The sequence below is a fragment of the Oncorhynchus tshawytscha genome, linkage group LG22 (genome assembly GCF_018296145.1).
Source record: "Oncorhynchus tshawytscha isolate Ot180627B linkage group LG22, Otsh_v2.0, whole genome shotgun sequence".
NCBI lineage: Eukaryota > Metazoa > Chordata > Actinopteri > Salmoniformes > Salmonidae > Oncorhynchus > Oncorhynchus tshawytscha.
In genome coordinates this window covers 5,836,168-5,857,934 of record NC_056450.1, presented here as the reverse complement: position 1 = coordinate 5,857,934, position 21,767 = coordinate 5,836,168, and the positions used below count along the sequence as shown (strand labels likewise).

General features: G+C 42.6%; 1 protein-coding gene across 1 annotated transcript; it reads left to right on the top strand.

Moving 5' to 3' along the window:
* Positions 1-17,086: 17,086 nt before the first annotated feature.
* Positions 17,087-21,247, top strand: LOC112221499 (carbohydrate sulfotransferase 11-like). Its single transcript, XM_024383633.2, has 2 exons — positions 17,087-17,137; positions 20,145-21,247. The coding sequence occupies exons 1-2, from the start codon at positions 17,087-17,089 to the stop codon at positions 20,988-20,990; spliced, it is 897 nt and encodes a 298-aa protein (XP_024239401.1). The 3' UTR covers positions 20,991-21,247.
* The last annotated feature ends 520 nt before the right edge of the window (positions 21,248-21,767 follow it).

Here is a 21,767-nt window from a genome sequence, read left to right as displayed (position 1 = left end):
TACCTGCACCAAAAAGGTTATGGTTTTAATCTACAATAGCCAACAAAGTACTCGCACTTCACCACAATGACTATCAGTGCTTGAAGCTATTCCAGAGCAATGAAAACAAACTGATATTAATTAAGAGATGACAACAAGCAATTATCTTTGCCCTCCCACGCAGCTGAGCTTGATCATCGAGCAGAGCTGTCCTGCTTAACTTCTCTAGGCTCTGTAAAGCTGACTGAAGCCACTAAATTAAGCTTTCATTACTTGTGATTGCTGTTAGTGCCTGCAGGGGTCTGTTGGCTTTGGCCTCATGTATGCCATTATATTATATGATTTTGTATCACTTTCTGTGTAACAGCATAGGCTGCTGATGACAGTCGTAGACAAAATCCCATGATGTGTTTTTTTTAAAATATCGAACGAGATCATTATTTTTCTTTGATTGTAATCCTAATAAAACGATCCATAGAGCTGTTTAAAAGGTAAATGGGGCTTTGTGACCTCAATACCCCTGGAGTTACTGTCTGCACTCTATTTTGGGATGTGTGTTTGGGCCTTTGCACTCTTGTTTACAGAGTGCCATTGGCACTTCAACATTTTTATTGAATCTCTCTGTCTGTTGATTCCACTTCGGCCTTCCACTGTTTAGCCCCCGCGTCGGCCCACTTACTCACCCTGCAGTACCTCCTGAGCATGGTCCAGTTCCTGCTCCTTCTGGGCCAGCTGCACACGGAGTTCGGTGGCCGAGAGCATGTCAGCAGAGCCTTGGCCTTCGTCCAGGTCCTTACTCAACATATCCTTCATCTGCCTGAGCAGGTGCACCTCCTCCTGGACCTGGGCCACCCCCCCCTGAAGCAACACTATGGAGGGAGAGGAGTACAAAGAGAGAGAGGATATGAATCAATTTGTTATGAAATGGTGGTACTCTATTCTGTACTGTTAAGTAGGCAGGGAGTGAGGGGGGGGGGGGAAATAAAGAGAGAGGGAGAGAGTTTAGGGCCCTAAACTATACTGTAACAGAGGACACGAGGGAGGAAAGGAGGGAGGGAGAGAGATACTGGGAAGTTAAATATCTATGTTAGTTTTTAGAATTACTGGTAATCTCAGACCACCTGCTGTTGTAGTCAAATGCTTTGTAAACAACAGGTATAGACTAAGAGTGAAAAGCTTACCTAAGGGCCACTCCGAACAATGCAGAAATAAAAAATTGAAAAACAATAGAAAAATAAGAACACAATGAATAAATACTCAATGAGTGTAAGGATAACTTTGCTTAATAATACACTAGGGCTGTGATGATAACAGTATCACAATATTTTTTCCATGGCAAAAATTAAAACACAAAGCAGACCAATCTCTTTGGTCCTTTAAAACCCTGCTGTATGTACAATATTGTGTGCTATAGCTTGGAAAATAAATAAATGTGACTCTGGATGACAATATAATGATATCTGTTTCCAACATTAGGTCTGTTTTCTAAAGAAGTTAAATCCGCTTTGTGTTTTGTTTCTTTGCCAGAATACTAACGAGTATCACGATACTGGTATCGTCCCTAACCCTAATATACACACGGGTGATGTGTAATGGTACAAGGTAATTGAGGTAGATATGTACATATAGGTGGGGGTAAAGTGATTAGGCAACAGGATAGGTGATAAACAGTAGCAGCAATGTATGTGATGAGTCAAAAGAGTATGCAAAAAGGGTAAATACAGATAGTCTGGGTATCTATAACTGTTTAGCAGTCTTATGGCTTGGGGTAGAAGCTGTTCAGGGTCCTGTTGGTTCCAGATTTGGTGCATCAGTACTGCTTGTTGTGCGGTAGCAGAGAGAACAGTCTATGATTTGGGCGGCTGGAGTCTGACAAATTTTAGGGCCTTCCACAGAAGTCCTGGATGGCGGGGGGCTCGGCCCCACTAATGTACTGGGTCTTATGCACTGCCCTCTGTAGCTCCTTGCGGTCAGATGCCAAGCAGCTGCCATGCCAAGCGGCGATGCAGCCAGACAAGATTATCTCAATGGTGAGGTTTCCTGAAGTTCTCGATCAGCTCCTTTTGTCTTGCTGACGTTGAGGGAGAATTTGTTGTCCCGACACCACACTGCCAGGTTACTGACCCCCCTATAGGCTGTCTCATCATCGTCGGTGATCGGGCCTGCCTACCATAGTTGTGTAGTCAGAAAATGTAATAATGGTGTTTGTGTCATGCGCAGCCACGCAGTTGTGGGTGAACAGGGAGCACAAGAGGGGACTAAGCACACACCCCTGAGGGGCAGATGTGTTGTTGCCTACATTCACCACCTGAGGACACCCGTCAGAAAGTCCAGGATGCAGTTGCAGAGGGAGGTGTTTAGTCCCAGGGCGCTGAGCTTAGTGTTGAGCTTGGAGGGCACTATGGGGTTGAACACTGAGCTCGAGTCAATGCACAACATTCCCACATAGGTGTTCCAGGTGGAGTCATGTGCGTCATGTTGGGGTGGTATGCAAATTAAGTGGGTCCAGGGTGATGGTGTTGATGTGAGCCATGAGCAGTCTTTCAAAGCATTTCATGGCTACAGATGTGAGTGCTATTTGGCGATAGTCATTTAGACCGGTTAGCTTGGCGTTCTTGGGCACAGGGCCTATGGTGGTCTGCTTGAAACATGTAGGTATTACAGACTGGGTCAGGGAAAGGTTGAATATCTAAGTTAAGACACTTGCCAGTTGGTCAACGCATGGTCTGAGTACACGTCCTGGTAATCCGTCTGGCTCCGCAGCCTTGTTAATGTTAACATCTTTAAACTTTCAGGCGTGACTTCCAAATATCTCTTATGGTCAAGTTGCACAACGGGATAGTAAATCCGCGCTGCCCTCAAACCAAGACACGCTGCCTGCCCAATGATCTTCAGTTGATGTCGGAAGTTTACATACACTTAGGTTGGAGTCATTAAAACTCGTTTTTCAACCACAAATTTCTTGTTAACAAATTATAGCTCTGGCAAGTCAGTTAGGACATCTACTTTGTGCATGACACAAGTAATTTTTCCAACAATTGTTTACAGACAGATTATTCAATTTGTGACTAAATTGTTTTTTTTATTGGAAGGATTTAAACATTTGCAAATATGTCTACTTATGGTAATGTAAAATGTTTGTTTCTGTCTCCATATAATATGGTAAATATATCCAATGGTATTAATATGGATTTGCATATATTTCCATTAATTTCCACCTGTGCAACCCTAATGGTAACACGGTGGGGGAGGGACTGAGAGAGTTTATATTTGTTATAAATATTACTGTAAATTTCTGCCCTCTGAGGGTCATAGCAAGAAAGGCCACCCCTGAAATCAATATGCACACTGACACTTGTGTATTCATGTGTACAATATTTTTTAGATAGATGCTTCTACAGCCAAATTAACTGAGAACGAGACAGTTCTTCACAAACTAAGGTAAAACTCTGACTAAATGCAGCCAAAACATCAAAATGATTTTCATAAAGAGAAAAAAAAGAGTCCTAGTTGGATTAAAAATAAGGCTAGGGGTCAGTATCCTGAATTTCTGGATGACTGACGTGCCCAAAGTAAACTGCCTGTTACTCAGGCCCAGAAGCTAGAATATGCATATAATTGGAAACATTGGATAGAGAACACTGTAGTTTCTAAAAGTGTTCAAATAATGTCTGTGAGTATAACCGAACTGATATGGCAGGCAAAAACCCGAGGACTATCCATCCGGATTTTTTGTTTGTTTGGAGGTCACAGGCCTTTTCAAAGCAAGCCTATGGGATATGCAAAAAAAATAGCTTCCACTAGATGTAAACAGTCTATCTTCTTTGCAATAGGGGGCAGTATTTTGTCCGGATGAAAAGCGTGCCCAAAGTAAACTGCCTGCTACTCAGGCCCAGAAGCTAGGATATGCATATAATTGGTAGATTTGGATAGAAAACACTCTAAAGTTTCTAAAACTATTAAAATAATGTTTGGGATTAATTATGCATGCATTTTGATCGATGGAAACCGAGTAATTATTGACTGAAGCGCGCCAACTAAATTGAGTTTTTGTGGATATAAAGAATAGATTTATCGAACAAAAGGACCATTTGTGATGTAACTAAGACCTTTTGGAGTGCCAACAGAAGAAGATCTTCAAAGGTAAGGCATATATTATATCGCTATTTCTGACTTTCGTGTCGCAACTCCCTGGTTGAAAATAATTTGTTATGCATTTGTGTGCTGGACACTGTCCTCAGATAATCACATGGTTTGCTTTCGCCGTAAAGCCTTTTTGAAATCTGACACATTGGCTGGATTAACAACAAGTTAAGATTTATTTTGATGTATTGCACTTGTGATTTCATGAACGTTTAATATTTATAGTAATTTGAATTTGGCGCTCTGCCATTTCACCGGATGTTGGCTACCGTCCCACCTAATCCCAAGGAAGTTATTATACAGGGTCTCAGGCTTGTTTCTTGAAAAACGAACAAGTAGTTGTAGTTTATCCAAGGTGTTCTCATCGGGAAAGGTAGGCTTTTGGCGCACTTGACATTCTTTTCCTTTTCTATTGAATACCATTCTTTCCGTCTGAAATATTATCGTTTATTTACATATTAGGGTACCTTAGAAACATTGTTTGACTTGTTTGGACGAAGTTAACATTTAGCTTTTTGGATTCCTTTGTATGCCTGTTGAAATCAATGGCGACAACTAAACATACTTTTTTGGATGTTGGCTTGATCATCCTCTCTTTCCCACATTAAAAACTACTACAGTATTTCATTTGCATATACCCAACTCATCCCCATATCCTACTTTGTGCCACCAATGAGTGAGAGTACAAGTACAGACCATATTGTGTTCGCTACAGGATATCGAAAAGAGCAGAAGCTCTGAACTATCTGTTCAGACTCCAGTCCTTAATAATTTAGTATTTGTCCAGTAGGTTTCCTCAAGAAACAACCCCCCACTACTATGTCAAAGATAATAATCAAACAAAAACACTATAGTAACTACTGCAGTAATATACTAAACTGTAAATTCCTGTGGAGGGTCCATTTTAACTCTGTTCATTTGTGCACAGCGGGCACGCCGCCCACAGCTGTGCCAGCATTCTTCAATCAGCACCACGCCACTAAGACCACTCATGTGTTTCCTGTCCTACTGAGTCATGTTCATTATGCACAAAATGGAGGGATTACCTTCACTTTCGTTTTCCGTTGCAAAATATTGCGTGCCAAAATGAACATGACCAAGCATTTGCAAACATACGGCAGCATTGGATTTACCACCTCTCTCAGCATGGAGCTTTTCACTCATCACTTTGAAAGAGTGTTTCTTCACAGAAGCTATAACAAAGCTTTCAGATAATTTAAATGCTTTTGGGGGACCTGCATTAGGCTGTTGTTCAGAACGTTCTGTACTTTCTATTTGTGTTCACTGACTGAAATGTAAGTGGCTCTGGATAGAAGAGCGTCTTTTAAATGACTAAAATGAAATATAAAAGGCTTATGAAGAGAGGGGTCAAACGAAACCATCGGCGTGGTGAGTATGTTTCATTATGCTGAGGTTTAGTTAATGGAGCCGATAATAGAACCACATTTTTTTACAGAGCAACCCAAGCAGCAATACCTCATGAGGAGACCAGGTCCACAGACCATTTCAGAAACACCATTTCAGAAACACACTCTTACAAATGTTTAAGAATTCTATATTATAGTTCTTCCCTCAATTCAATTACGTATTTGTTAAGTAAGCCTCTATTGATTGTGCTACTGCAGCACAATGGATGAGTCATAAATAAGGTAGCACAGAAAATTGGGTCATATCATCTCGTCCAAACACACCACACAAGCTGTGCTAAAAAATTACAGGGCTGGCTGAGGCAACGCTCATTTGCATAGGATGTCGGAGACAGAACAGGACGGTGGTCAGGAACTTGGGCAATATCCAATCAAAACTGATAACCGCACGTTCACGGGGGAAGGAAAAGCAACAATCCTGAACTGTGCACTAAGAGTAAGAGTAGTTGGTTCAAGGTTTTTTTGTTTCACAAAGGCTTGCTAATGTATCTGTAATTACCTGGTGAACAAGATATGCTTTGATTAGATGTTGTTATGTCTACCACCACACAATTCTGGATTTCAGGTTTTAATTGAATAGCACTCTGTAGTCTAAAATCCAATTCAGAAAACCTTTTTTTAAGCGATCGAACGAGCATGCTCACGCTGGAAGTAGAATGTATTTTAGTGAACTGGAGAGAAAAAGACAGGCCTGGCCGCAAGCGTCAAATTAGAAAGGAAGTCTATTTTTCTAACGTCTACGTGGAGCAATGCTGGTAAAATAAGCAGATAAATTGCGTGGGTCGTTTGTTGAAAAGGAATTAGAGGAATTGTTATAATCTTCCCTATGCCAAGTAGACTAAAGATGTAATTTACAATGCATTGGACTGTAAAGCTAAGGTTTATCAGTCAAATGGGCTACATATACCTTAGTGCTGCTTTTGATAGCATCGATCACCACATTCTTTTGGAGAGATTGGAAATCCAAATTGGTCTACACGGACAAGTTCTCGCCTGGTTTAGATCTTATTTGTCGGAAAGTTATCAGTTTGTCTCTGAATGGTTTGTCCTCTGACAAATCAACTGTAAATTTCGGTGTTCCTCAAGGTTCCATTTTAGGACCACTATATTGCTTTCACTATATATTTTACCTCTTGGGGATGTAATTCAAAAACATAATGCTAACTAACACTGCTATGCGGATGACACACAGCTGTACATTTCAATGAAACATGGTGAAGCCCCAAAATAGCCCTCGCTAGAAAGAAGCCTGTGTTTCAGACACAAGGAAGTGAATGCCTGCAAACTTTCTACTTTTAAATTCGAACAAAACAGATGCTTGTTCTAGGTCCCAAGAAACAAAGAGATATTCTGTTGAATCTGACAATTAATCTTGATGGTTGTACAGTCGTCTCAAATAAAACTGAAGGACCTCGGCGTTACTCTGGACCCTGATCTCTCTTTTGACGAACATATCAAGACTGTTTCAAGGACAGCTTTTTTCTAGCTACGTAACATTGAAAAAAAAATCAGAATCTTAATGTCCAAAAATGATGCAGAAAAATGAATCTATTCTTTTGTTACTTCTAGGTTAAACTACTGCAATGCTCTATTTTCCGGCTACCCGGATAAAGTACAAAATAAACTTCAGTCAGTGCTAAATACGGCTGCTAGAATACTGACGAGAACCAAACAATTTGATCATATTACTCCAGTGCTAGCCTCCCTGCACTGGCTTCCTGTTAAGGCAAGGGCTGATTTCAAGGTTTTACTGCTAACCTACAAAGCATTACATGGGCTTGCACCTACCTATCTTTCTGATTTGGTCCTGCCGTCCATACCTACACGTACACTATGGTCACAAGATGCACGCCTCCTAATTGTCCCTAGAATTTCTAAGCAAACAGCTGGAGGCAGGGCTTTCTCCTATTGAGCTCCATTTTTATGGAATGGTCTGCCTACCCATGTGAGAGACGCAGACTCGGTCTCAACATTTAAGTCTTTACTGAAGACTCATCTCTTCAGTTGGTCATATGATTGAGTGTAGTCTGGCCCAGGAGTGTGAAGGTGAACGGAAAGGCTCTGGAGCAATGAACCGCCCTTGCTGTCTCTGCCTGGCCGGCTCCCCTCTCGCCACTGGGCATCATTTATGAACATTTGAACATCTTGGCCATGTTCTGTTATAAACTCCACCCGCCAGAAGAGGACTGGCCACCCCTCATAGCCTGGTTCCTCGCTAGGTGCCTTTCTAGGCAGTTTTTCCTAGCCACCGTGCTATATACGAAGGGCTATATAAATACATTTGATTTTATTTGATATTTGAAAACAATTGCATCCTACCTGTGCTGTTTTCAATTAAAAGGCACATAGCCTAGGCAGGCTACAGCTGGAAAACTTGAGGTCCCCGATTTTAAGAGAGAATACAGTTTGTAGAAGAACAAGACTGGGTTGTTGAATAACAACTCTGATTTATTATCTACAACATCATTGTGATCTAGCCAAGCAACAACAGTTTAGCATCTAAGGTGAGTCCAAAGGAACTTACATACCTTAAGGGAACATCTTGACATTTGCTGTATGGTTAGTGAGAAAGTCCATATTGCAAATGTACGGTCCCTTACTAGACGTCCGAAAACGTTTGTAAAATTCACGGTCGGCGTCGGGCCGTGCGGCAGGGCCGGACCTACCGGGAAGTCATCAAATGAACTTTCTCGAACATTCGGTTTCCGTTTTATAATATAATCCAATTTTGGTCATTTTTCCGCTGTCCTGGAAAATCCCACTGCAAATGTACAAAACATCACAAATCACAACGGGGCCTTATCTCCAAAATGGAAAATATTTCGAAGCCGAAACTTGGTGAGCATAGGTTTGGCATAATGGGGCGGCAGGGTAGCCTAGTGGTTAGAGTGTTGGACTAGTAACTGGAAGGTTGCAAGTTCAAACCCCGAGCTGACAATGTACACATCTGTCGTTCTGCCCCTGAACAGGCAGTTAACCCACTGTTCCTAGGCTGTCATTGAAAGTAAGAATTTGTTCTTAACTGACTTGCCTGGTAAAATAAAAAATAAAATAATGGGCAGTTGGCCCTGAACAAGATGGTGTCTAGGCCTCAACGGTTTATGAGTTATGGCTATTTCTCTGGGATTAAAGGTCCAAAATGAAAATAGAGAAATTATTTTTCTGCTTCACGTCAAAGTCAAGGAGCCTCCGGTGTCAATAAAAAAAGAACCAGCCATTTATCTATCGTCATTTAAGAGAAATCGTACATTGACAAATTGGTGATGTTCAAAGATAGGTGTTTTTTTAAAAACAGTTACAGATCCAGTTGCAGGGTGTTCATACGAATCTTTTTAGTGTGCTGTGTGCTGCGGAGCTCTGCGAGATTTCTGTTATTTTCTGAAATAACACACACTCACTAAACCCTCTGCAAATAACTCAGTTCTTAACGTAAAGACTTATATCTCAGGATTCTGTAAAGGCATACCCCAATCAGGATATGAGTTTATTTATAGCTTCCAAGGATGGAGTGACAAAGGATGGAGTGACAAAGTGCGGTGCTTAAAGACACACAGAGCCTTCAATGGCATTTCCATAATCTCTAGGCCGTGCCGAGTTCAACGAGATATCCCGCTTGACCGTAGCTCGCTCGGGGTGGCACTGGGGTGGCAGGGTAGCCTAGTGGTTGTGAGTTCAAACCCCCGAGCTGACAAGGTACAAATCTGTCGTTCTGCCCCTGAACAGGCAGTTAACCCACTGTTCCCAGGCCGTCATTGAAAATAAGAATGTGTTCTTAACTGACTTGCCTGGTTAAATAAAGGTAAAATTAAAAATTAAATACGTGTGTAATTGACACAAAATTCTAAAGAATTTTGAAAAACGGTCCAGAGAGCACTTTAAGGGTGTGTGAGATTGTTTTATAAAATTTTGCTATTTTTGACTTTTGACTTCCTATGAAATCATATTGCAAATGGACAAAACATATTCCTTATGCGCAAGTACATTTTTTTTTTTTTATTATAATAAAATTGGACAAAAGTATATTCATACAGTTCTTACACCATGTGTAATTGACAAAAAAAAATCGAAAGAATTTCGAAAAACGGTCCAGAGAGCACTTTTTTGGGGGGTGATACGTTTTTGGAAATTAAATCACTTTTTCAAAATGTTGCTTTTGGATGTTGACTTGTGTTGCATTTCCAATATGAAAAACCATGGTGGAGCGGATTCGCCACCTGTTGAATTTTTAAAGTGTTACAACTGGCAATTGCCATATGGCATTTGCAATACACTTTGCATGAATCAACGCCGAATTGGGTGGTATTGGACAATGTGTATATGGTTTGTCCGATGCCAATGACCAATGACGATGCAAATGACCAATGACTTGTCCATTTCAGGGGGGACTTCCCTTACAAAAGTAACTCCCAGGTGCTACATACCGAACAAATAAAACTGTTATGGATTTTCAAGACAAATTGATTCGGGCTACTCTCGCACGCAATACAAATTTCACGCCGTTGACGAGCATCTCTCAATGCGATTTTGGCTTAATGAGAACAAACTGTTACATCAGAGGTAAGTTAACACAACTTAGTCAGAAGGGGGTGATATAACTACATTCATACATGCATCCCTTTGAAAGAGATCCCTTCGAATACGAAATGTATTGTTGGATTCGGGGGAAATTTGAACATTGTTATTAGCATAAGCATAGTATATAAGGAGTGTAAGAGACTGGTTTTTATGTCAGAAGTTCTCTGTAGAAAGGCTGGGTGGAGTAACGGGAATGCGATAGGTGATACGGGTGGACATCTGTGGATTAGGCAAAGGAGGGGTTGAGGTCAGGTCAGATCCCCCGAAGGGAGAAATAATGGTTTATTATCCTGTTACCCTCTTCCTGTCGAAGCATAAGATGTAAGGATTGGAGAGAAGGAGGGGTGTCTAAAGTGGAGTATATATACTAGTGATGTTGGGAACATGTCTTTGTCTGAATACAGCTGTGTCGAAACTTTGGGAAGAATTAAACTTGGTTAAGCTTCTCTAGTGTCCGTGAGTTATTTACTCTGAAAAATTTGAATCCAACAGTATTTATTGGTCAAATATTTGGGGAAGCCTGGCTTCCCATGGCATCCATGATTACACGTCACTGGCTACATTGAAGTTAGCGAGAGAGCAAGTCGCAAGGACAGTGGCACAACGAGCAATATGCTATTCCTCCTCTGCCTCTCTGTAGGCGAGCGAAGCAATGAAACATTCAAGATAAGAGAGTGAGTGGTGGTGGTGGTGGGGGAGGAAGATGGTGGCCCATTTGTCAGCGTCTATGCATCTTTCGGGCTAGGGACGAGGCGAGCGAGCACCACAGCTATGCATTAAAAATGACACCCAGTGTGAGTTTCCTGATAAGTGCAATCTCTCGTGTTCTCCTTCCTATCTTCCTCAGGACTATCTGGTTATTTACCATCATTGTTCCTGCCTCTGTAGTGTGTACTGAGAGACTGGGTTTGCACCTTTTATTGAAGCATAGGGACACCCTCATGACTGAGACAATAGCAAAGTATGAAGGCATACATCGTATGTGGATGGATGTGAGGTTATGAAACAAATACAGAGTCACACCTGTGAGCTCAATAAACAACTCCTAGTGCATCACTAAGACACAAAATACATTTGTGAGTGGGAAAAATAAAAACGTTGATCTCTGATCATCTATGCAGTCACTCAGGTTGTACAGCAATTAGTATTCAGTCACTCCAACACCACACACGAATGTGCCACAAAGGAACAAGGGCACCATTGTGTCACTGGCTTGCAGTCAGTTCCCTGAGTGAATAGACAAGTTTATACCTTGAAAAGCAAATCACACACACATAATCCCTTATAACAGGCTTCCTCATTAATTGCAACTGCTATTAGCATCATCCAAAAACTGTTTACAATTCACAGGAAGAACAATAGCCTAAATAGCCTTGTCTATATGGCATCAATTCTTCACATGGACATCAATAATGTACTACAAATTAGTTTTTTTGACAGTCAGACCTGTGAGCAGGGGCGGACTGAAACAATAATTTAGACCCTGAATTTGACTCCATACCAGGCCACCCTGTTCACGCAAACCACCAGACCGCTAAGTTTGTAGGCTAACCCTATTTGTTGATGTAACAGGTACCAAACTAGTTAGAAATGTGTACACTTATGTTCATCTGGGAAGAAAGTTATCCACATTACAAAATACAAACATTTGGGACTGACCAAAAAGTAGCCTATCTGAACACTGAGGTTTCAAGGTATGCTATGGCACCCTCAGAAACTCACTAGGAATACACCAATCATAGCACACACAAATGTACAAGGCCAGACACAAAATAATTAGACTACACTTTTTAAAAAGAGAATGAGATATACAGAGATTGTTCAAATGATTATCTTTATATTCAAGCGACAAGCATATCAAAAAAACTTCACATTCGTGGAACTTGAACATGAGCTACAATGTAAGTAAGTATAATACAAAAGTCGAAAAAGCACTCCTCTACAAAAAACTGTAGATTGCAATGTTCCCTCACTGGTGTCCAGCCAACAGCATACAATAAACACATCTATATACTGAGTCAATGAAATTGAACATTGGCTACATAACTGCAAGTATAATATTAAAGTCCAAAAAACATGCCTCTGTACAAAAGCTTTAACTCACAGCAAATGTACCTTCACCCTTGTCAGCCTGTTAAGGAAGAGTCATAGCATAGCTGCTTCAGAGTAACCAGTAAGTAAGTAATTATCACTAGTAACAATATAAGATAAAAAAAACTAGCCATGATTGTCAGCCATGTTTTCCAAGTTACAGTGGGGAGAACAAGTATTTGAAACACTGCCGATTTTGCAGGTTTCCGACTTACAAAGCATGTAGGTCTGTAATTTTTATCATAGGTACACTTCAACTGTGAGAGACGGAATCTAAAACAAAAATCCAGAAAATCACATTTTATGATTTTTAACTAATACATTTGCATTTTATTGCATGACATGAGTATTTGATCACCTACCAACTAGTAAGAATTCCGGCTTTCACAGACCTGTTAGTTTTTCTTTAAGAAGCCCCCCTGTTCTCCACTCATTACCTGTATTAACTGCACCTGTTTGAACTTGTTACCTGTACAAAAGACACCTCTCCACACACTCAGTCAAACAGACTCCAACCTTTCCACAGTAATGGCCATGCCCTGAGAGCTGTGTAAGGACATCGGGGTTAAAATTGAATTGTAGATCTGCACAGGACAATAGGCAAGCAGCTTGGTGAGAAGGCAACAACTGTTGGCGCAATTATTAGAAAATGGAAGAAGTTCAAGATGACGGTCAATCACCCTCGGTCTGGGGCTCCATGCAAGATCTCACCTCGTGGGGCATCAATGATCATGAGGAAGGTGAGGGATTGGCCCAGAACTACACGGCAGCATCTGGTCAATGACCTGAAGAGAGCTGGGACCACAGTCTCAAAGAAAACCATTAGTAACACACTACGCTGTCATGGATTAAAATCCTGCAGCGCACGCAAAGTCCCCCTGCTCAAGCTAGTGCATTGTCCAGGCCCGTCTGAAGTTTGCCAATGACCATCTGGATGATCCAGAGGAGGAATGGGAGAAGGTCATGTGGTCTGATAAGACAAAAATAGAGCTTTTTGGTCTAAACTACACTCGCCGTGTTTGGAGGAAGAAGAAGGATGAGTACAACCCCAAGAACACCATCCCAAATGTGAAGCATGGAGGTGGAAACATCATTCTTTGGGGATGCTTTTCTGCAAAGGGGACAGGACGACTGCACCATATTGAGGGGAGAGACATGTACAGTGGGGCTAAAAAAGTATTTAGTCAGCCACCAATTGTGCAAGTTCTCCCACTTAAAAAGATGAGAGAGGCCTGTGATTTTCATTATAGGTACACGTCAACTATGACAGAAAATGAGAAGAAAAAAATCAGAAAATCACATTGTAGGATTTTTTATGAATTTATTTGGTCACCTACAAACAAGAAAGATTTATGGCTCTCATAGACCTGTAACTTCTTCTTTAAGAGGCTCCTCTGTCCTCCACTCGTTACCTGTGGCACCTGTTTGAACTTGTTATCAGTATAAAAGACACCTGTACACAACCTCAGTCACACTCCAAACTTCACTATGGCCAAGACAAAAGAGCTGTCAAAGGACACCAGAAACAAAATTGTAGACCTGCACCAGGCTGGGAAGACTGAATCTGCAATAGGTAAGCAGCTTGGTTTGAAGAAATCAACTGTGGGGGCAATTATTAGGAAATGGAAGACACTGATAATCTCCCTCGATCTGGGGCTCCACGCAAGATCTGACCCCGTGGGGTCAAAATTATCACAAGAACGGTGAGCAAAAATCCCAGAACCACATGGGGGGGACCTAGTGAATGACCTGCAGAGAGCTGGGACCAAAGTAACAAAGCCTACCATCAGTAACACACTACGCCGCCAGGGACTCAAATCCTGCAGTGCCAGATGTGTCGCCCTGCTTAAGCCAGTACATGTCCAGGCCCGTCTAAAATTTGCTAGAGAGCATTTGGATGATCCAGAAGAATGTTATATGGTCAGATGAAATCAAAATAGAACTTTTTGGTAAAAACTCAACTTGTCGTGTTTGGAGGATAAACAATGCTGAGTTGCATCCAAAGAACACCATACCTACTGTGAAGCATGGGGATGGAAACATCATGCTTTGGGGCTATTTTTCTGCAAAGGGACCAGGACGACTGATCCGTGTAAAGGAAAGAATAAATGGGGCCATGTATCGTGAGATTTTGAGTGAAAACCTCCTTCCATCAGCAAGGGCATTAAAGATGAAATGTGGCTGGGTCTTTCAGCATAACAATGATCCCAAACACACCTGCCGGGCAACGAAGGAGTGGCTTCGTAAGAAGCATTTCAAGGTCCTGGAGTGGCCTAGCCAGTCTCCAGACCTGAACCCAATACAAAATCTTTGGAGGGAGCTGAAAGTCCGTATTGCCCAGCGACAGCCCCGAAACCGGAAGGATCTGGAGAAGGTCTGTATGGAGGAGTGGGCCAAAATCCCTGCAATTAAGTTGTTATTTGCCACTGGCAACTCTGTTTCAAGAGCTGTCAGATCTCACAGGCATTGTGTGGAAATGACAGGTCAATGTGTCAGGCCCTGTGGCAGGTCAGACCACATCTCTGTGTTTGTAAAATACCCTCTTTGTGAAAGACACCTCAGTGAAAACCTATTATGTGCCTACCTTTAGTGGTGATGTCACTTTCAAGAGTACAAAGTAGTTGACCAGTAAGCAGCCATGCCTAGGGCTAAAGCCAGATCTTCTTCGTCTCTGATTTTCTGGTGACATGAGTTCCTGTGTGGTGAAGTAGGTAACTATAAATTAAGTAGTATTGTGCACTAGAAACGCATCATTTTGAATGGACTTCTTTCAGCCTATGAGAACTGTACAGTATGACTATTTGCCAATTTAGTGATTTAGCAAGAGGTCATCCCCCACCACTATGTAATCCATGTCATGTTGTCAATAACTCAACCTGAAAAGGTGTGGTAGAGAAAGTCTTAGCCCCATGTTGCCTGTGTCATTATCTCTATCCCATCCTGAACTCTGACATCTGCTGTGAGACAGGACCTGGGGGTTTTTAAGGCCATATTTTAGTATAATTTATAAAAATTATCTGTCAGCGGTATTTTGCGGAAGGGACACACTGATTGGAAAATAGCCTAATCTTCATGATTTATGTTCATATTTGGAGGTCAGTGTTAAGGTTCTGGTCTAATTGTTGTATAGCACACTGTAGTACTTATACAACTAATATAAGGACAGGACATGAGATGGGAGTAGAAATTAACGTGGGCATTGTTTAATGCATTTCACAAGAATAACATTCCAAGCAGGTGCCCTAAAGGGACACAACTAGAATATCAATACACAACATATTCCTCCCCCTTAACTTTTGATGACTCATAAGGAAAAAGTAAATATTTACTGTTTTGCCATAAGTTATCTTATTAATGTAAATAAATGAACTTTTCAGAATAACCTTTACTAAACTGGGGAAAGAGGGTAGACTGCCTCAGTTCCCAGACTTAACCCTGGGGTGTATTCTGCCCCAATGTCAGAGGTTAGTCTGAAATAAAAAGTCAACCTGTCAGGGGGTTGTCTTTCTCTTGCAGTGTTTTGACAGTCACATTGTCTCTGAGTCTGAGTGGTGATGGTGTATGCCCAGACTGGCGTGCAACAGTACCCTGAGTAGGCATTCTGACTGGTTCAGGTGAGTATGGCGCACTTTCCACATTTGTAGGTGGCTGCAGTGGATGTTCAGGTGATGGCTCGTAGTCATGGTAGGTCTCCAGTAGCTGATCTTGGTTTGTCACTTGACAGGAGTCATCTCTGAGGTTGGTTCCTGGCAACAGTTGATCAACTTGTCTCATCCAGATGATGTTTTCCTGTGTGTCAACTGTGTAGGACACAGGCCCTGTTTGTGCATCCACTAAGCCTGGTAACCACTTTGGACCTTTGCAGTAGTTCCTAACATGAACTCTCTCTCCAGCTATGAAGCTTCTGTCTTTTGCTTTGATCCATCTCTCCACCTGTGCTTTCTGGAGGTCTCAGGAGGTCGAGTCGTGTGCGAATCTGTCTTTTCATCATGGCTGATGCGGGTGCCACTTTGGTTGTAGCGTGGGGAGTGTTTCTGTAGGTTAACAGGAAGGTGTTTAGATTATTTTAATTTTATTTTAAAGCTTGCTTCATCATTTGGACAAACCTTTCAGTGAGGCAGAGTGATAAGGCGCTGACTTGATGTGCTGAATTCCATTTGCTTCCATGAATGACTGGAACTCTTCATACACCCTTTGGGGGCCATAATTGCTAACGAGTTGCATTGGCAAGCCGAAGCGACTGAAGATTGACCGTAGCTCTTCATCACTGCCATTTGCTGTGTGCGTCAACTACGACTAAGAACATACGATCCTCCAGTGGGCCTGCATAGTCTATGTGGACTCGTTGCCTAGGCTCCTCTGGGAAGTCCCATGGGTGTATTGGCTCAAGCTGAGGCATGTTCCTCATCTTTTGACATGCAGAACATGACTTGACCTTGTCTTCAAAAGCTGCGTCCATACCTGGCCACCAAAAGTAGCTGCGTGCAATCTACTTCATTCGTACCATGCCACAGTGCCCTGAATTGAGTTCTTCAAGCACCTGCCTTCTCATTGGCGGCGGTTTGATGACTCGAAAACCCCATAGCAAGCAACCGAACTGAACTGTGACCTTGTTTCTCCTCACTAGGTAAGGTTGTAGGCTGTCCGACACTCTCCTTCTCTTCCACGAGTGACAATGTCCACGACCTCAGACATCACTGGATCAGTTTGGGTGAACTTTTTCACTTGGACAGAAGATTTCAGCCTGGGTGTGCTCAGTGTGTGCGATAGGTAAGGGAAGCCTTAAGAGGCCGTCTGCATTGCAGTGCTGCTCAGACCTTCTGTACTTAATATCGTACTGGTCAGCAGATAACAATAATGGCCATCGCTGCATGCGGCTAGCTGCAAGCGAAGGAATTCCGGTGTGGGGACCAAAGAAGGAGGTGAGGGGTCTATGGTCCGTCAGCTGTGTGAATCGTCGGCTAACCAGAAACTGATTAAATGTATTAACTCCAAACACAATGGCGAGTGCTTTACTTATGGCTGCGATCAACATCAGGGGAAATTTCAGAGTGACAACTAAAAATACAACGTCGTAACATTAAACATTCTTGAAAATGCAAGTGTCTTACATCCTTCAAAAGATTATAATCTTGGTAATCAAACTACATTTTCCGATTTCAAATAGCTATTACAGAGAACAAATTACCATGCTTTTGTTTGAGAAGAGCAATCAACAACAAAAACATTTTCCGCCATGACAGTTTTTACACATTCACATCTGAAGGTAAAATTATGACTTACATTCTGATATCTTGCTCTTATTTCTCTTCCTGAGGGTCCCAGTGATCAAATGAAGTGCCGTTTTCTTTGATAAAATCCATTTTTATAGCCTAAATCTACCCGTTTGTGCAGTGAAATCCATCTCTATCAATTTTTTACGGATCATTCGACGTAATTACACAGGGTAAACAATCATTTATCTAGTCATGGTTGGTTTCAGTGCATTCCTCTGGATGTTTGCAACACAGTCAAACGTCATTGTTTTTTTTTGTGGGGAGTATTGACTGAAGTGAACTGATTTGAAGACAACGAGCGATGACTACCTTGCGCACCAATAATTTTAGCGAAGCTACGTTGATTGACTGTGTTTCTGCCCAATGACCACTGATCTTCTTGAAATCTAGCTGGGTAGATAACCAATGAGTTGAGGTAAATGCCAGTATGTAATGGTTTTGGGTTGGACCACCACGCGTAACGAACATCCATTCTCGCCTTGACTATCAGAGGATTTACTGTGACGCTTGTTACGCGCAGCAGTATTTTGGAAAGTTGTATTTTCAACGATTTCATCGAAGACATCATGGCGAATAAATCAGGAAAAGTGAAAGTGAGACAGATTTTTTGTTTGAGGAATCTTTCGGTGTTATGATTCAAACAGGAGCTGAGGAGCTGTTTCTGCAAGGACAGGACGTACTTCTGGACGGGTAGGTGCTAATGCCGTTTTATGAAATATAAATATATATTGCTATTTGCAATGAAATGTGTGGTTTGTTTGTGTGTGTGTGTGTGTGTGTGTGTGTGTGTGTGTGTGTGTATATATGTATATATATATATATATATATATATATATATATATATATATATATATATATATATATATATATATATATATATATATATACACTGCTCAAAAAAAGAAAGGGAACACTTAAACAACACAATTTAACTCCAAGTCAATCACACTTCTGTGAAATCAAAATGTCCACTTAGGAAGCAACACTGATTGACAATAAATTGCACATGCTGTTGTGCAAATGGTATAGACAACAGGTGGAAATTATAGGCAATTAGCAAGACACGCCCAATAAAGGAGTGGTTCTGCAGGTGGTGACCACAGACCACTTCTCAGTTCCTATGCTTCCTGGCTGATGTTTTGGTCACTTTTGAATGCTGCCGGTGCTTTCACGAGACGGAGTCTACAACCCACACAAGTGGCTCAGGTAGTGCAGCTCATCCAGGATGGCACATCAAGAAGGTTTGCTGTGTCTGTCAGCGTAGTGTCCAGAGCATGGAGGCGCTACCAGGAGACAGGCCAGTACATCAGGAGACGTGGAGGAGGCCGTAGGAAGGCAACAACCCAGCAGCAGGACCGCTACCTCCGCCTTTGTGCAAGGAGAAGCAAGAGGAGCACTGCCAGAGCCCTGCAAAACTACCTCCAGCAGGCCACAAATGTGCATGTGTCTGCTCAAACGGTCAGAAACAGACTCCATGAGGGTGGTATGAGGGCCCGACATCCACAAGTGAGTGTTGTGCTTACAGCCCAACACCGTGCAGGACGTTTGGCATTTGCCAGAGAACACAAAGATTGGCAAATTCGCCACTGGCACCTTGTGCTCTTCACAGATGAAAGCAGGTTCACACTGAGCACATGTGACAGACGTGCCAGAGTCTGCAGACGCCGTGGAGAACGTTCTGCTTGCAACATCCTCCAGCATGACCGGTTTGGCGGTGGGTCAGTCATGGTGTGGGGTGGCATTTCTTTGGGGGGCCGCACAGCCCTCCGTGTGCTCGCCAGAGGTAGCCTGACTGCCATTAGGTACCGAGATGAGATTCTCAGACCCCTTGTGAGACCATATGCTGGTGCGGTTGGCCCTGGGTTCCTCCTAATGCAAGACAATGCTAGACCTCATGTGGCTGGAGTGTGTCAGCAGTTCCTGCAAGAGGAAGGCATTGATGCTATGGGCTGGCCCGCCCGTTCCGCAGACCTGAATCCAATTTGGGACATCATGTCTCGCTCCATCCACCACGTTGCACCACAGACTGTCCAGGAGTTGGCGGATGATTTAGTCCAGGTCTGGGAGGAGATCCCTCAGGAGACCATCCGCCACCTCATCAGGAGCATGCCCAAGCATTGTAGGGAGGTCATACAGGCACGTGGAGGCCACACACACTACTGAGCCTCATTTTGACTTGTTTTAAGGACATTACATCAAAGTTGGATCAGCCTGTAGTGTGGTTTTCCACTTTAATTTTGAGTGTGACTCCAAATCCAGACCTCCATGCGTTGATACATTTGATTTCCATTGATACATTATGTGTGATTTTGTTGTCAGCACATTCAACTATGTAAAGAAAAAGGTATTTAATAAGAATATTTCATTCATTCAGATATAGGATGTGTTATTTTAGTATTCCCTTTATTTTTTTGAGCAGTGTATATATTCCATGTCAGATATATATATTTTCATTTTTTTTATTCAAATGGAATGGAGTAGAACAGCAAACACACACATGGCCACTCAATTTCGTTTCTCTGTTTTAGTCAGAGAATGTGACTACATGAAGATGTTATCACTTGGAGAGATGTAATATTTCATCACTTTTAAGTGTTTAATTCTAAATGTGGGTGTTGACTTTGTATGTCCCCTCCTCTTTCTGTGGCCGTAGTTGGATTTGTCTGCAGTGCAGACGTCTCTGCGTGGTCGGCGGGAGCTGCTGGAGCAGGCGTGTCTCACCCACACCAAGAAGCGACGGGTGTTGACCCCAGACGACCTCCGCCACCTCATCGTGGACGATAAGCATGGCCTGCTGTACTGCTACGTCCCCAAGGTGGCCTGTACTAACTGGAAACGCGTCTTCATGGTCCTGACGGGGGACGGACGCTACCACGAGCCCCTAGCCATCCCTGCCAACGAGGCCCACGTGGCTGGCAACCTACGCACACTGTCAGAGTACTCTACCTATGAGATCAACCGCCATCTGCGCAGCTACCTGAAATTCATCTTTGTGCGGGAGCCCTTCGAGAGGCTAGTGTCGGCCTACCGCAACAAGTTCACCCGCAGCTACAACACGGCCTTCCACAAGCGCTATGGCACCAAGATAATCCGCCGGCATCGGCCCCAACCCCAGCCGGATGCGCTGGAGCGGGGCAACGACGTCTCCTTCCAGGAGTTTGTGTACTACCTGGTGGATCCCCGCACACAGAGAGAGGAGCCCTTCAACGAGCACTGGGAGCGGATCCACTCACTGTGCCACCCCTGCCTCGTCCACTACGATGTGGTGGGGAAGTATGAGACTCTGGAGCAGGACTCCCGCTCTGTGCTGCGGCTGGCTGGCGCTGACGGGGAGGTCCACTTCCCTACCTCAGGCAAGAGCACCAGGACCAACGGGGACATGGCAGCTCAGTTCTTCCAAAACATCAGCCCCTTTTACCAAAAGAAGCTGTACAACCTTTACCGCATGGACTTCCTGCTCTTCAATTACTCCAACCCAGAGTACTTGAAGACTAGATGAGGGCGACTCTCTCCATGTCAGCTAGAGGTTTAGTAATCAATCTGTTTGGCTCTGTAATTTGTAATTAATCTGGGTGCGTAGAGCTTGTAATTGATGTTCCAGATGTTATTTCTACAGGCCTTGCAAGTAGGGGGAAACAATACATTGTCAGATGTAAGAAGTTTATGGGCATAGGTGGCTGACCTTGGAGTCGCTATATTTGCTTTAATCCTCGTCATGTGGCGTAGATAAGAGAGAAGCAGGTTCTTCTTTTACAATTGAATGTGTCGAGGGTTGTAAAGAACTTGTTGTGTGTATCACATAATCCCTCGACTATTCCTTTATTTATACAATTGTTAGAGTATTTATTGTGAATATAGACTGAGTCATGGACAGAGCGCATTGGTTGAGGACATTCTAATGCATGCATTTCTTTCTGCTTGCACATACAGCATGTTTCTTTGGCTCTTGGACATCTTCTGTAGCCAAAAAATGTTCCTCTGGGGGGACAAAGGGTGTCATAAAACTTACATAAACCACCAAGCAAAAGAAAGCATAGTCCACAAATAAAAAGAATGAGAAAAAAAACAATAAAAATAAGCAATTTACTCTCTATTGACAGAAGTATGAGGCTTGCACAGACCCAATATGAATTGAACCAGTTTAAATGGTATATCTTACATGGTAGCATCTTTTTTTTAATAAACAGTGAAGTCCTCATTCATACTGTACCATGTCACAATTTTCCCACATTATAAAATGATTGCCACCTGTTCATTGATGTTACATAAGCCACAG

What these genes read in the sequence shown, in the direction of transcription:
- LOC112221499 (XM_024383633.2), top strand. Translation starts at nt 17,087, where the DNA reads ATGCGGCTAGCTGCAAGCGAAGGAATTCCGGTGTGGGGACCAAAGAAG. An exon ending in TGTGGGGACCAAAGAAGGAG is followed by an intron (nt 17,138 to 20,144) that starts GTGAGGGGTCTA and finishes CTGTGGCCGTAG; the next exon opens with TTGGATTTGTCTGCAGTGCA.